General features: G+C 41.5%; 1 protein-coding gene across 2 annotated transcripts in view; it reads left to right on the top strand.

Annotated features, from left to right (window-relative positions):
• Positions 1 to 14,355, top strand: part of UBE2L3 (ubiquitin conjugating enzyme E2 L3) — a 58,408-nt gene extending 44,053 nt beyond the window's left edge. For both annotated transcript variants that reach the window (XM_079152158.1, XM_079152157.1), the window contains 2 exons: positions 8,283 to 8,469; positions 13,996 to 14,355. In XM_079152158.1, coding sequence (XP_079008284.1) covers positions 8,283 to 8,469; positions 13,996 to 14,150 — 342 coding nt within the window. In that variant the 3' untranslated portion in view covers positions 14,151 to 14,355. The remainder of the gene's footprint in view (positions 1 to 8,282; positions 8,470 to 13,995) is intronic.
• The last annotated feature ends 135 nt before the right edge of the window (positions 14,356 to 14,490 follow it).

Here is a 14,490-nt window from a genome sequence, read left to right as displayed (position 1 = left end):
AAATAAAACCAAATTTTTAGTCTATGCTGCTGTAGTGTTACATCAGACCCCAGCTATAAATCATGCCTTCTTTCTGGGTTCTTCTGTCTGGTTTTTCAAAGAGTGAAATTCATTGATGAGCAAGATAAAACATAAAAGGTAGGATTTACTCAAGTGAGAAGAAAATAGAGCTCCCACAGAGTGAAAGGGGCCTCAATATGGGTTGCCTCAGCTATGGTTTTCAAAAGTAGTCAGATCTGTTTTTATTTCCTAACAAGAAGTTGTAATTGAATCTCTACCTCTTAGGTTGGCCTTGAGGTTCTCCTACCTTCTTTTTTTACAGCCTTCATAAATGGCATTTGGCAGCTGGGATATCCAGAGATAAGACATTGATTTTCTTCTGTAGAATAAGTTTCAGACCTGGTTAGGATCTGTTATTGTGTTCCAGGTACATTTGTCTCTGAACAAAGATGTCCGTGGAGTGTTTAGTACTGCCACAGACACTTGTGATGCTAGTGATCTCATATTTACAAATGTAATGGGAGCTGGGTGTGGCCACACCTGTAATCTCAGCATCTTGGGAGGATGAGGCAGAAGGATTGTGAATTCAAAGCCAGCCTCAGCAACTTAACAAGGTCCTAAGTAACTCAGCAAGACTCTGTCTCTAAATAAAATATAAAAAAGGTCTGGGGATATGGCTCAGTGATTACATGCCCTTGAGTTCAGTTCCCAGTACCAAATAATAAATGAATGAATGAATGAATGAAGAAAGGAAAAAAGGGAGAACCAGGCATGTTGGTGCACACCTGTAATCCCAGCAGCTGGGAGGCTGAGGCAGGAGGATCTTGAGTTCAATTTAGGAAGGCCCTAAGCAACTCAGAGAGATCCTATCTCTAAATAACATATAAAGAGAGCTGGGGATATGGCTCCATGGGTAAGCACCCCTGGGTGGTGGGTTTATGGGAAAGACAATATGATACATCCAGATTGTAGAGTATACTGTAACCATGATGAAGAGCTTGGAACTTCCTGGTGATAAGGGCTACAGTCAGCATAAACTGTGAGGTGGAGAAAAGGTTAAAGCACCATGTGTGCAAGTCCACACATTCCTCTGTGTGTGCATGCATGAGACCTGGAAAAATGGTGCTCAGAGAGTGTGCGCCTGAGTGCTGGGCCAACTTCCCTTCTTTCTGCCTGCCTACAACCCATGTTTTGTATAATAAACAAACTTCTTTGACAGTAAAGAAAGTTGTTTTAGGGGCTGGGACTGTGGCTTAGTGGCAGAGTGCTTGCCTACCACATGTGAGGCCCTTGATTGGATCCCCATCACCACATAAAGTAAATAAGTAAAAAAAAGGTATTAAAAAAAAAGAATATTGTTTTATAGTTAAGAACATGAAGAGAGAGCCTACAGAATGGGAGAAAATCTTAAATAACCCAATCAATAAATGGGCAAAAGAACTGAACAAGCACTTCACAAAAGAAATATGATTGGTCAACAAATATGAAAAAATGTTCAACATCTCTAGCAATTAGAGAAATGAGAATTAAAACTACACTAAGGGACTGGGGTTATGGTTCAGTGGTGGAGCGTTTGCCTCACATGCGTAGGGCACTGGGTTCGATCCTCAGCATCACATAAAAATAAATAAAATAAAGGTATTGTGTCCATCTACAACTAAAAGAATAAAAAAAATTAAAAACTACACCAAGATTTTTGTCTTACTCCAGTCAGAATGGCAGTTACCAAGAATACAAGCAACAATAAATGTTGGTGAGGATGTGGAGAAAAAGGTCCACTCATACATTGCTGGTGGGACTGCAAATTGGTGGAATCACTCTGGAAAGCAGTATGATTTCCTCAGAAACTTTGGAATGGAACCACCATTTGACCCTGTTATCCCACTCTTCAGTATATACCCAAAGGACTTAAAATCAGCATACTACAGTGATGCAGCCCCATCGATGTTTATAGCAGCTTAGTTCACAGTAGATAAACTATGGAACCAACCTAGGTGCCCTTCAACAGATGAATGGATAAAGAAAATTGGTATACATAAACAATGGAGTGTGTGTGTGTGTGTACTGGGGATTGAACCCAGGGCACTAGACCACCAAAACACATCCCCAGCCCTGTTTCATATTTTATTTAGAGACAGGGTCTCACCGAGTTGCTTAGTGCCTCACTTTTGCTGAGGCTGGCTTTGAACTCAAAATCCTCCTGCCTCAGCCTCCTGAGCTGCTGGGATTACTAGACAGTGGAATATTGCTCATTCATAAAGAAGAATGAAATTATGGCATTTGTCAGTAAATGGTTGGAACTAGAGCTTATTATGCTTATGCTAAGTGAAATAAACCAGTCCCAGAAAACCAAAGGCCAATGGTTTTCTCTCTGATAATGCGGATGCTAACACACAATAAGATGGGGGGGAGGGAAGAATAAGTTCATTGGATTAGAAAAGGGAATGAAGGGAAAGGACGGAGATGGGCATAGGAAAGACAGTAGAACAAATTGGACATAACTTTCCTATGTTCATATATGAATACACAACCAGGTTAACGCCACATCATGTTCAACCACAAGAATGGGAAGTTATACTCCATGTATGTGTAATGTCAGAATACATTCTACTGACATGTATATGTAAAAAGGACAAATAAAATAAGGGAATGTTGTTTTAGTAAATATGGAGGCTGAGTTTTAGAAAAGTATACGCAAATGTATACTTTCTCAGCTGACCTAGGCAGTGGCCACCATATATTGCCCTCTCCCTAAGATCTCTCTTTAGGCCCCAGCTCCTCCTCCCCATTCCTCCTAGAATGAAGCCTGCATTGAAGTGGGTTAATTTATTCACAGCATTGTATTGTTTCAGTTTTCCATTTGTTAGTTGATGGGTACAGAGTTTATTTCTAGGGCCATGAAAAAAATCTTGAAATCAGGTAGAGATGATACAACCTTATGAAGACACTTAAAGGTCATGTAATTTTGGTCTTGGAAATAGTTAACGTATATTATGTGAATTTCACCTCATTTAAAAATCTCACCCCCCCCCCCCCCCCCCGCGGTGTTGGGGATTGCAAGGCAAGCACTCTACCAACTGAGCTATCTCCCCAGCCCCACCATTTGTAACAAAACCTAAAAACATGCCCATTAGAGTATTTGGATAGCTGTGACAGTTAAGGCATTTTGGTTTTACTTTTTCTTTTCCCTCCTTTCTCTTTTTTTTTTTTTTTTTTTTTTTTCTGTTGGCTTCCAATGATTGGTATGGTGTGCTTGACTTAGAAGCTCTTAGGGCAATACTGAGTGGGGACAATATAAAAACTTCTTTGATATCCAAAGTTAATTTTTCTGTTAATGAAGAAGGAAGGTCTCCCTCATCTCCCAAGAGTGCATTGTTCCTCCCTAACCTTTTTTGTTTAGTTATTCAAACCTACTTTTCTTCCTTTCCTTTCCTTTCCTTTCCTTTCCTTTCCTTTCCTTTCCTTTCCTTTCCCTTTCCCTTTCCCTTTCCCTTTCCCTTTCCCTTTCCCTTTCCCTTTCCCTTTCCCTTTCCCTTTCCTTTTCCTTTTCCTTTTCCTTTCCTCTCTTTTCTTTTTGTACGAGGAATTGGATCCACAGAGCCACATCCCCAGACCTTTTTGTGTTTTATTTTGAGACAGGATCTTGTTAAGTTGCTGAGGCTGGCTTTGAACTTGTCATCCTCCTCCCTCAGTCTCCAGAACCACTGGGATTACAGACATGAAACATCACGCCTGACAATTTTTTCAGACCTTTCTCCTTCCTTTCTGTGCTTACTCATGTGTACAGCCCTTTGCACCTAAGATCTCATGCACCACACCTTTCTTTCTCCCTACTTTATGCGCTGCTGCTTGCTCTGGCTTTGTATGGGAGCCGCAGCCTGACTTCCTGAGACATGTTACTGGCCTTTCTTCTCTCTTCTTCCCTGCTTCCTGCTAATTTTCAGTTGCTTTCCCTTCTTTCTGGCCATAGATGTAATCTTTAAGGCCAAGAAAGGGAAACTGTTTTTTTGATAAAGGATTACATATTTGAAATAATTTTTCTGTAAACCTCAGGGTATACTGGAGTTAATTTATGGAGAAAGAGCATGCCCTCATGTTGAGGGAGTTGTTGAGCTGTCACAAACCAAGTACGAGGATTGTGGATGGAAGCCATAGGGGTGCTGTCCTTGTGGAATCTGTAGTCTCTTAAGTGTTGAGTGTGGGTGGCTCCATCTTCAGGATACTTAGAACACAACAGAAAAGAGGCAACACTTCCGGAAGTATTGTGTCTGGATTGCAGAGTAGAAGGTAGTATGGCAGTTAGGGCAAAAGTAAGAGAGGTCTAGGGGTACAGCTCAGTGATAGAGCACTTACCTAGCATGTCTAAGGCCCTGGGTTTGGACTCCAAACAACAAAAAAAAAAAAGGTGGGGGTGGTGGTGCAAAAGAAAGAATATAGACAGTAGAACTTGAGTTTTGTAACTGCATATGCCTCACATGTGTAGATGTATGAAAATAAAGTCCTGGAGAATATTCTACAGCCTGTAGTATAGATGGAGCAGTGATCCTGGGTGATGGTGTCTTGTGGGTCATGGTTTGGTGTTTTTGTTTTTGTTTTTTTTTCCCCCTCTTTTTTAAAACGTATACTTGCCTCCCCCGCTTTTTTTTTGTTGTTGTTATGAAGTAATTTTTTGGTTCTGGGAGTGTGGAAGTGAATTATACTCTGAGTGGGTTACATTGGCTATGAGTTCACACAAGAGAAAGTTCCTTGGTAAATTCAGATAATGAAGTTTGTGGTTTTAAATTTAGATATAATTCAGAAGGCAGTTTAATCATGAAAGATTGGGAAAGCAGTTCTAAAAATATTTATTCCTCCTAATATTTATGTTGGAAGGGAATATGATTAAACTCTGTGTAATTTTGAATATTCACTGCCAGACTTATACTATGAAAAGCCCCACAAACCAAATAGTTGAAAGCAGTACAAAGAAGTCATCTTCAGAAACCAGAATTAGCACAAGATGACTCTGCTAATTTAGCAGATATTGTGATTCACGTAATCAGGAAGCTTGTTTTTCACAAAGGAAAAGAGAGAACAAAGAATTTACAAAGGGTAAGTCCATTTTGGAAGATCCATGAACTTATTTCAGATATTCTAGTGTGGTAAGATATTTCTTTTTTCTTTTTTTCCTCTCTCCCTTTTTTTTTTGTACCAGGGATTGAACCCAGGGGTGCTTAACTACTGAGCCATATCCCCAACCCCTTTTTATTTTTTATTTTGAGACAGGGCCTCGCTAAGTTGCTGAGGCTGGTTCTGAACTTGTGATCCTCCTATCTCAACCTCCCAAGTTACTGGGATTATAGATGTGTGCAACATGCCCAGATATTTCTTATATTCTAGAGTAGATGGGGAAGATATGAGGGCATAGAAACTGTCTGGGGCTTTCAGAGCAGGGCAGGCCACCTGCCTCCCATTTCCTTTAACAACTAGAGTGAATTTTAAAGGGATAGGCATCAAGGTAAACATCTTTGTGGTAGAAATGCTTGGACTGTGGTAACTTCCTGGGTGAAAGAATATTAGACATAGGGAAAGGATACTGTTGAGGGAGGCCTCCTCATTAAACTATGCATAAGAGCCTATTGTCCTTCTGATGCTTGGAATGAAGAAGGGGCAGCAAATTTGTGAGATATAAATCATGATCCAGGTGTCTGAGTCAGCAGCTGTGAGTCCTTTGCGTGGTGTAGATAGTTGATTACACACACACCATGGGAACACATCATGTCACAGCAGTCCATGTCTGGCAGTCAGGACTGCTGACTTCCTTTTTTGGCTGCCAGAGCACTATATGGTGATTTTTGTTGCTTTACAATGGTGATACCAAACTGTGACTTCTGTGGGTCTTTTAAAGGATTCAAAGAAGGAAAGACATGAGGTGGAATTGAGTCTTGGGATTCTTGAAGTCTTGTAGTCATGTGAAAAGAAAGAATAGATTGACCACAGGATTAGAATTAGGACACATAAGAAAAAGACCCAAATGGTTTGGTGCCATGTAGTAAAGAGCTTTTTCAAGGTCTTAGTTGCTACAAAGTAGCTTTGTGCCTTGGAGATTGTTGTCAAGAACTGTAAATAATCTGAGATTTTTACCCTTTTCAGGTTAATAAGGTAGCCTGCCAGTTACTGGATGTTATCTAGACATGTGGCCTCTAAGAGTCAAAGATAGTTACTGATGGTACAGTAGGCTGTGAACATCAGTGCATTTGTGTTTGTGTTTGAAGGGATCAGTTTCCCTTGGCCTCAAGCTCCACAGAGGTGATGAAGAAGGGCCCAGATGGATGCTTTCAGATGCTTTGGGTTGTGTTAGAGGAAGCTTGAGTTCAGGGGTCTCAGGCCAACCATTTAACCTTTACCTCATTTGCCATCCATCCAAATGTGGGTAAGGACAGCATCTTCCTCTGAGGGTTGCTGCCAGGGGCAGATTGGTTGACATGAAACAGGAAAAAGCACATGATATATATATAACAAGTGCTTAATAAACTTTGGTCAGGTCTTATTTATACACATGCATATTGTCTTAGTTACCTTTCTATTATTGTAATGTGCCTGAGATAATCAACACATAAAGAGAAAAGGTTTGGGTTTGTATAGCTCAGTGGTGGAGCACTTGATTAGCACGCCCAATTTTAATCCCTGGTGGGGGTGGGAGTGAGAAGCTCCCTTCCCTAAACCTTTCCTAATCTCATCCTTTAAGACCGGGCGCCGCCCCCCCCCCCCCCCCCCCCCGCCCCGTGCTTCTCTTCCCTAGGCAGGGTTAGAACTCTGAAGATTATGGAGAACTGCTGAGTGCCAGCTTCACCTGCACCCGCAAGAGAGGAACTCTTATTTAATGGAGAGTGCCCACTTAGTTTGGGGCATGAGGAGGTGGGCTGTGGAGTAGGGCTACCAATTACGTTGGGTTGGTGTGACTCAGGAGAGCCTGAGTATAAGAAAGGCAGTATAGCATGAAGAGCTTCCACAGTTCTGGAGATGGTAGGGTGGGAGAAAGATTGAAGGGCTCTCTCTCCTGGGGCTCTGGGGCCATCACAGTTTCCAGGCCCCTTGGGATGGACTTTTTGGTGTCCTAGGGCCTGGGGTATGGTTCTGACTCTGCTTGGAAACCATCTACTGATCAGATCAGCTCCCCAGGATTTAGCCATTGAACTGGGTTTTAGCTCCATCCTGGGGCTGAGCTGCCCATATTTGGAGTTCAGCTCTCTTTGACCTGTCAGCACTCATGGTGTATTCTGGGTTGGGTTATTATTTACCTCTGGGTGATTATTTTCATAGCTTAAAAAAAGATAAAGAAATATTTGCAAAAAACATCTGATAAAGGACTGTTACCAGAATATGCAAAGAACTCTTAGAACTCTGTAATAAGAAAACAGGGCCACCAGAAAGAGCAGAACTTGCTGGAAGCAAGTGAGGCAGAGCTACATTATTGTTGGTTGAGTACCTTGCACCAAAGCTGGAACTGAACGGAGGAGGTAAAATGAAAGATACCTGAGGATAGGATCTCCTTATAGAACTTCCTCATCTATGGGATTTGATGCCAATACTACCTTTTTTATTTTTATATATATATATATATATATATATTTTTTTTTTTTTTTTTTTTTTTTGGGTACTGCAGATTGGACACATGCTTTGCCACTAAGCTATATTCTCAGTCCTTTTTTTTGAATTTTTAAAAAATTTTGAAATAGGATCTCACTAAATTGCTGAGCCTGGCCTTGAACTTGTAGTAATTGCTGGAATTTCTGGCGTGTACCACCACACCTAGCCAAATTTACTATTTTGATAAGGGATCTTGATAGTGGAGGAGGCTGTGTATGTTGGGAGCAAAGGATGTGTGCATTATCTATATACTTTCCTCTCAGTTTTGCTGTAAACCTAAAGGAGCTCTAAAAAAGCCTAGTTTTTATTTTTTTTTAAGCAAAGCATAAAGATGTGAACATATCAATCTCAGACTTTTTCACAGTTAACAGAGATCTTGCTCTAGAAGTACTGGCTGATTATTGGGTTGCCCTGCAGGTGATACACCATTTGAAATAAATTAATCTCTTTTTTTATTTTTTATTTTGTTAATTTGCTGGTCTAGCCTTGAACTTGCAATCCTCTGTCTCAGCTTCCTGAGTCACTGGAATTACAAGCATGTGCCACTGTACCCAGCAATTAATCTTTCAAGTGAACAATTTGAATAGTCCTATCTTGGCCACAGGTGTGTAAATTATGATGTATTTATTTTGGTCTCCTCTCTTTGCTTCCAGGACAACCCTCCATATGATAAGGGGGCCTTCAGAATCGAAATCAACTTTCCAGCAGAATACCCATTCAAACCACCGAAGATCACATTTAAAACAAAGATCTACCACCCAAACATCGATGAAAAAGGGCAGGTCTGCCTGCCAGTAATTAGTGCTGAGAACTGGAAGCCAGCAACCAAGACCGACCAAGGTAAGGCATACTTCCTTATCTGCTTTGGATGGAACTGTACTGGGGATGCTACTGTTGAGTAGGGACTTGAAGGTTTCTTCTGATACCAAGTGAGGGTCCAGAGAAGTCTTACTGCATGCAGAAGTATTACTGAGGTTCTACCAGTCCTGTGGGGATGGTCGCCTCAGTTGAAAAGTTGACCTGTGTAGTATTGAGGAGGCCCTTTCGGGGCTTCTTGCAGCGCAGTGAGACACAGATATCCTGACAGTTTGCTGAATGTGCAGTGATGGGTGTGGGCACTGGTCCCTAGAAGTGATGAGGGATTGCTGGACTGCCTAGAAAAGGAAGAGAGAGAGTGGTGTCTAAGGTGGGCTTACACAGCAGGTAGCGCCTAAACTTAGGCTCTAAGGTAGAAGAGAGGTTGGTGAGTGCCTTTCAGGCTAACAGAAGGGCATGAGCCAAGACCCAGTGGCTCAGAATGGTGGGTTTGGGAGAGGTAGCCAGGTCAGACTTGAGAGCAATGTTCCTGGATGAAAGCATATAGTTGGCTGTGGAACTCTTTGAATTTAGACATGGTTGTGTATGTGTTCATTTGTCTATATGAACACACACCTGTTTTGCAGGAAAAGTATTTGACTCAGTATTATGGTTTTCCTCCCTTTTTGTTTTGTCTCCTGGGAGTAGCAAAACAATTAGAGACTCTCTTACAAAGTCCTGACATGATTTTTTTCATGGCTTTCTAATGAGAAGTAACTAAACCAATAGAAGATCTGTTTATATTATAGAATGTGGGGAGGCTACAGGTGGAGTTTTTCATTGACAGATTAAAAAGTCACTTTTTGGTGGAAGCCCCCCTGGAAGATGGAGTTAAAAGGCTTTCACAAGAAAAATTGAGTCTTAATCTTTGGAAATAATCACTATGAAAGGTGTCTGCTGGGCCTCCACATCTGAGTAGTTGATAGGGGTAGCTGCTAAATGTTTAGAGAGTGAGCTCCAACGGACTGGGCACATGGTAGTATACAAGTTGATGTTTGTTTGTTTATTTTTTGCGGTGCTAGGGATCGAACCCAGGGCCCTGTGCTTGCAAGGCAAGCACAACTGAGCTATCTCCCCAGCCCAGAAGTTGATGTTTATAACAGCTTGACACAGTTGTTCTCAGTTCATGTGGCCTGATTCTCCCCCACTCAAAGTTTTAGTTCTTTGTTAGAAGCCTGTAGCTGCATTTGTTCAGGAGCATCATATCAATCCTCACACAGCTCATGGAGACCTTGCTGAATTGTCTCTGTTCAACTACCTTGTTGGAGCATGGCAGGAGGGGGAGTTGTTCCAGGCTAGGCTGCCCAGGAAAGCCCTACATCTGATTTTGGCTACAAAGATTTTAGGGTCTCCTCCCTTGCCTGAGAACTGAAGGCATGGCAGCCAGGACTGGGGATGCTTGTAAGAAACAGATGTAGGTGCTTTGCCACCTCTTGCAGGAACTGACTGCATAAGAGGCCATGGCAATACTATTCCTATTTTAGCTTCAGATCTAGGTACATAGCTCAGATGTTCTGCTTTTTCAGGATGGGACTGCTCCCCTTCCCCATCACAAAGAGATAACTTAGTGGTGGCTTTTCATTCTTCTGTAAAATGTATCTGTTGATTTAGGATTTAAAAGGTAAAAATTTTGGTGTAGTTTCTGTGTTCCTATTTCATGATTTGGGACTATTTGGGTTTCTTCATAGATAATTATTTTGTGGAGTCTTTGTTGCATGACCTTGATCCCATTCTTACATACATCAGGAATGATGTCCCTGGCATTTTCTCTTATTTGTTACCTGTTTCTGATTTACAAATCCCCTCAATGCTTAGTGGCTTAAAGCAACAAGTTTATTGCTCATTCTGTTGGTTGTTGGGTTCAGCTGGGTGATCATTCTTGGGGTCACTCATGTGCCATATTCAGCTGGGAGCTGTGCAGTGGATGGATGTGCCAGTGGTCATCATTCACATGTGTGGCAGTTGATGTTAACTCGACTCCTTAGTTCTCTTTGTGGCCTCTTATAGGCAGGATTGGACTTCTTCATATCATGGTGAGGTTCCAGGGCAAAAGCAGAAGCTGTCAGACCACTGTGGCATAGGTGCAGAACTGGTAGAGTGTCATTTCTGCTACATTCTGTTGGCCAAGCAACTCAGAGAAGGGAAATGGACTTTCCATCTTGACAGGAGGCAGAGCAACTTTGAAGAGAAGAGATGGTTACAGAGGTAGAACAAGTGGGCAGTGACACTGAACCCCCTTGCTGGCTCCTCAGGCCTGTTTGGGGCCACATGTCCCATTGATGGCTGTCCTGGACATACTGTTGCTGTTTCCACTTGCCAGATCCTTTTGTGTTCTATATCCCATTTTTTTCTGGCCCTATTTACTGATTGCTCTTCAACCACCACCATTCTGTAATTTATTTTCGTTTTATTTAATTTTATTTATTTATTCACATATTCATTTATTTGCTTTGCTAGGCATAGAACCTAGGGCCCTGAGTATGCTAGACAAGCTCTCCCCCATTAAGTCACACCCCAGGCCCAGCATTTTCTTTTTTTGATGCCTTTCCATTTCTTCATTCATTTCCAAAAGTAATGAAGTACATGCCACCCCTTTGCTTTACACTCCCTCTGGCACTCTTCTACTGCCTTCATAGCATTCTGCTTATGATTTTCTTCTCTTGCCCTTGTCCTTAGAAAGTTAGCATTCCCATCTCTCCAGTGCTCTATTTCTTGCATTTTTGTTCCTTTTGTTGGCAGTTTAAATTTTTTAAATGTCCCCCAACATGCTAAATTGCTGTGTGGTATTCCTAAGCACAAGAAGGTTATGATGCATCTTTTGGAGAAAACACATAATAGATAAGCCTTTTTCAGGCATGAATTAAGTGCTGTGGCCATGAATTTAATGTTAATGAAAAAATGTTATGTATTAAGTAAGGCTTCTTTAAACATGAGTAATAAATGGTTGTATATTAATAAGTTAACAAAAATGTTGTGAGTACAGGCTTGTAGGAAACTGATCCTCTGTTTCCCTTAGAGCAGTGATTTAGTGTAATTCAGTGTTCACTACAAGTTTGTAGAACATAATTACTGCAAATAACAAGGTTCACTTGTATACGGGATGATCAGAATAGGTGAATCCATGGACACAGATTACAGGGTCTTAAAGGAAAGGAAGAATAGGAAGGAACTGCTAATGAGAGCAGGTTTTCTTTTGGGGGGATGAAATGTTCTGGAATTAAGTGGTGGTCATGTCACAACTTTGTAAGCATACTAAAAACGTATTGCTTTTAGCTGGGCCCGGTGGTGCACGTTTGTTATCCCAGTGATTTGGGAGGCTGAGACAGGAGAATTCACAAGTTCAAAACCAGGCTCTGTAAAAGCACTAAGCAACTCAGTGAGACCCTGTCTCTAAATAAAATACAAAATAGTGGTGGGGATGTGGCTCAGTGGCTGAGTGCCCAAGTCCAATCCCTGGTACAAAAACAAACAAAAAAACACCACTTTATGCTTTTTTAAAAAGGTTTTTCATTTTGTTTTTTTGGTATGCAACTTATATGTCAGGTTTTTAAAAAGTAAAGACTTTAAGGAATTGTTAAATATTGAGCAAGAGTGTAATGAGAAAAGTCAAGAAACATGACAAAACTGTATCAAACAGAAGGTAATACTAGAATAAAAAATTTAAAAAACAATTTTGTTCAGCACTATTTGGTTCTAATAGATATCTTAGCAACAAAACAAGGGCTTAGTTTGGTGGTTAAATGAGATTTTACTATACAAAATACAATCAGTAGCCTGGCACAGTGGCTCATGACTATAATCCCAGTGGCTTGGGAGGCTAAGACAGGAGGAATACACGTTAGAGACCTTCCTCAGCAACTTAGCAAGACCCTATGCAAGTTCGTGAGACAAAGATCCAGGTTATATAAGTAGCTGTACTGCCTTTTTAAAACTCCAAGTAAACTCGCAAGAACAACAAAGGGGAACAGTTTCCCATCTTAGTGGAAAAGCTTGGTGTGCACCGAAATATACCACCTTGAGAGCAGGTTTTGTTTTATTTGCGGGGTGGGGGTAGGGGTGCCATTTTGGTTTTGTGTTTTATTTTTTTACTGGGGATTGAACCCAGGGGCACTTTATAACTGAGCTATATCCCTAGTCTTTTTTTAAGTTCCCTAGGATGGCCTTGAACTTGCCATCCTCCTGCCTCAGCCACCTGAGTTGCTGGGAAGTGCTCTAACACTGAGCTACATCCCCAGCACCCCCAACCTTTTAAAATGTCTTTTCAGAGATAGGGTTTTATTAAGTTGCTGAGGCTGACCTCAAACTTGTGATTCTCCTGCCTCAGCCTCTCTAGTAGCTGGGTTTACACATGTGTGCCACCATGTCTGGCTCTGAAAGCAGATTTTCATTGAAGCCATTCAAGTGTCCTTTGAAAGATTGTTTTCACCTAGTGTGGTCACTTCCTTGCATGGTCAGGATGACAGAAGGGAGACCCACATGATTATTTTCATGTTATTTTTCTTCTTTGCAGTGCTGGAGATCAAACCTAGGGCTTTGTACATGCTAGGCAGGTGCTCCACCACTGAGCTATACTCCTGGTCCTATTTTAATGTTTATTAAAACACTTTTTTATGACAAAAGTGATTTCCCATTTGAGTCACTGGCATTTCCTTGCCTCCTATTAAAGAGCTGGGGGTGCCTTAAGGAAATAGACTAAGTAAACAGTAAGGTAGGTTTTGTGTGAATATAGAGCAAACTGTGGAATGGGTGACATCAGTAGAATAAGAACAGAATAGCTTTATCATCATTTCTGCTCATTCAGATGAGAATAAAATCTGCAAAGGGCAAATCTTATAGTACTCTAGAGGTACTATATGTGGTGGGTACAGGGAGGGAGATGATAGTGTCTGCCCTGAGGACTGTGGAGATTGAATTAGAGACCTGCAGAAAGCCTTCCAGGTCTTTGACCCCTGCACATTCTTCAAGGTCCACACTCTGCACTTGGTGATCCAGCCACCATCCTCCCCACACAGCCTTGACCCTGCTTGGCCCTGCGTGTGTCAATTCTTCCTCATCTTTGTCCCAAGCCTTACTGTGGTCAAAAGAGCCTTCTTTTCCCACTTCTTACCTGGTAGCATTAATAGGAACATTGGGGCAGGTGGTCTTTGTGCTATAACCTTCACCAGCATATATTATTGGCTAGTCCTACCTCTGTGCATGAGGCAGCCTGTGTCAGCATTTCACTTCATTCCTTGTAATGCTGGGTGAAAAGCATGAATACCTTAGAGTAACCTATGGCATCAGCAATCCAGAGTAGTGTGGACTGTCATCCAGTGCTTTCTCTTAATTACAGAGGAGTGATGGGTTGAGTTTTGGTAGTCAGAATTTTGAATAAAGAGAACATGTTGTCTTAAAAGCACTAGATATAAATTGATGTTGAAGTCAGAGTTTCTATCCTGAGATTAGCTGCCTTTTGCCCATGCACTTTCTGAGTCTATTCTAATGCCCAATGCCTTGTCCTTCTTTTGGCAGTAATCCAGTCCCTCATAGCACTGGTGAACGACCCCCAGCCCGAGCACCCGCTCCGGGCTGACCTAGCTGAAGAATACTCTAAGGACCGTAAAAAATTCTGTAAGAACGCTGAAGAGTTTACAAAGAAATATGGGGAAAAGCGACCTGTGGACTAAATTCTGCCGCAAGTGATTCCAGCAAGTGTGAGCAGAGACCCCGAGCAGTGCATTCAGACACCCCGCAAAGCAGGACTCTGTGGAAAATTGACACGTGCCACCGCCTGGCGTTTGCTTGTGGCAGTTACTAACTTTCTACAGTTTTCTTAATCAAAAGTGGTCTAGGTAACCTGTAAAGAAAGGATTAAAAATTTCAGATGTTCTAGTTTTGCTTTCTTTGTTTTAAAAATCACTGCTTCAATCTACTTCAAAAGAATGGTGTTTCTTTTGTCCAAATTTACCCCAAATCTTCAAGTTACATTTAGCCCATAAGGTTAAAAAAAAATAATAATAAGGTTGT

Source organism: Sciurus vulgaris (genome assembly GCF_902686455.1).
Source record: "Sciurus vulgaris genome assembly, chromosome: 8".
Taxonomy (NCBI): Eukaryota; Metazoa; Chordata; class Mammalia; order Rodentia; family Sciuridae; genus Sciurus; species Sciurus vulgaris.
The sequence above is the reverse complement of the archived record's forward strand: the minus strand, read 5'-3'. Positions and strand labels throughout refer to the sequence as shown.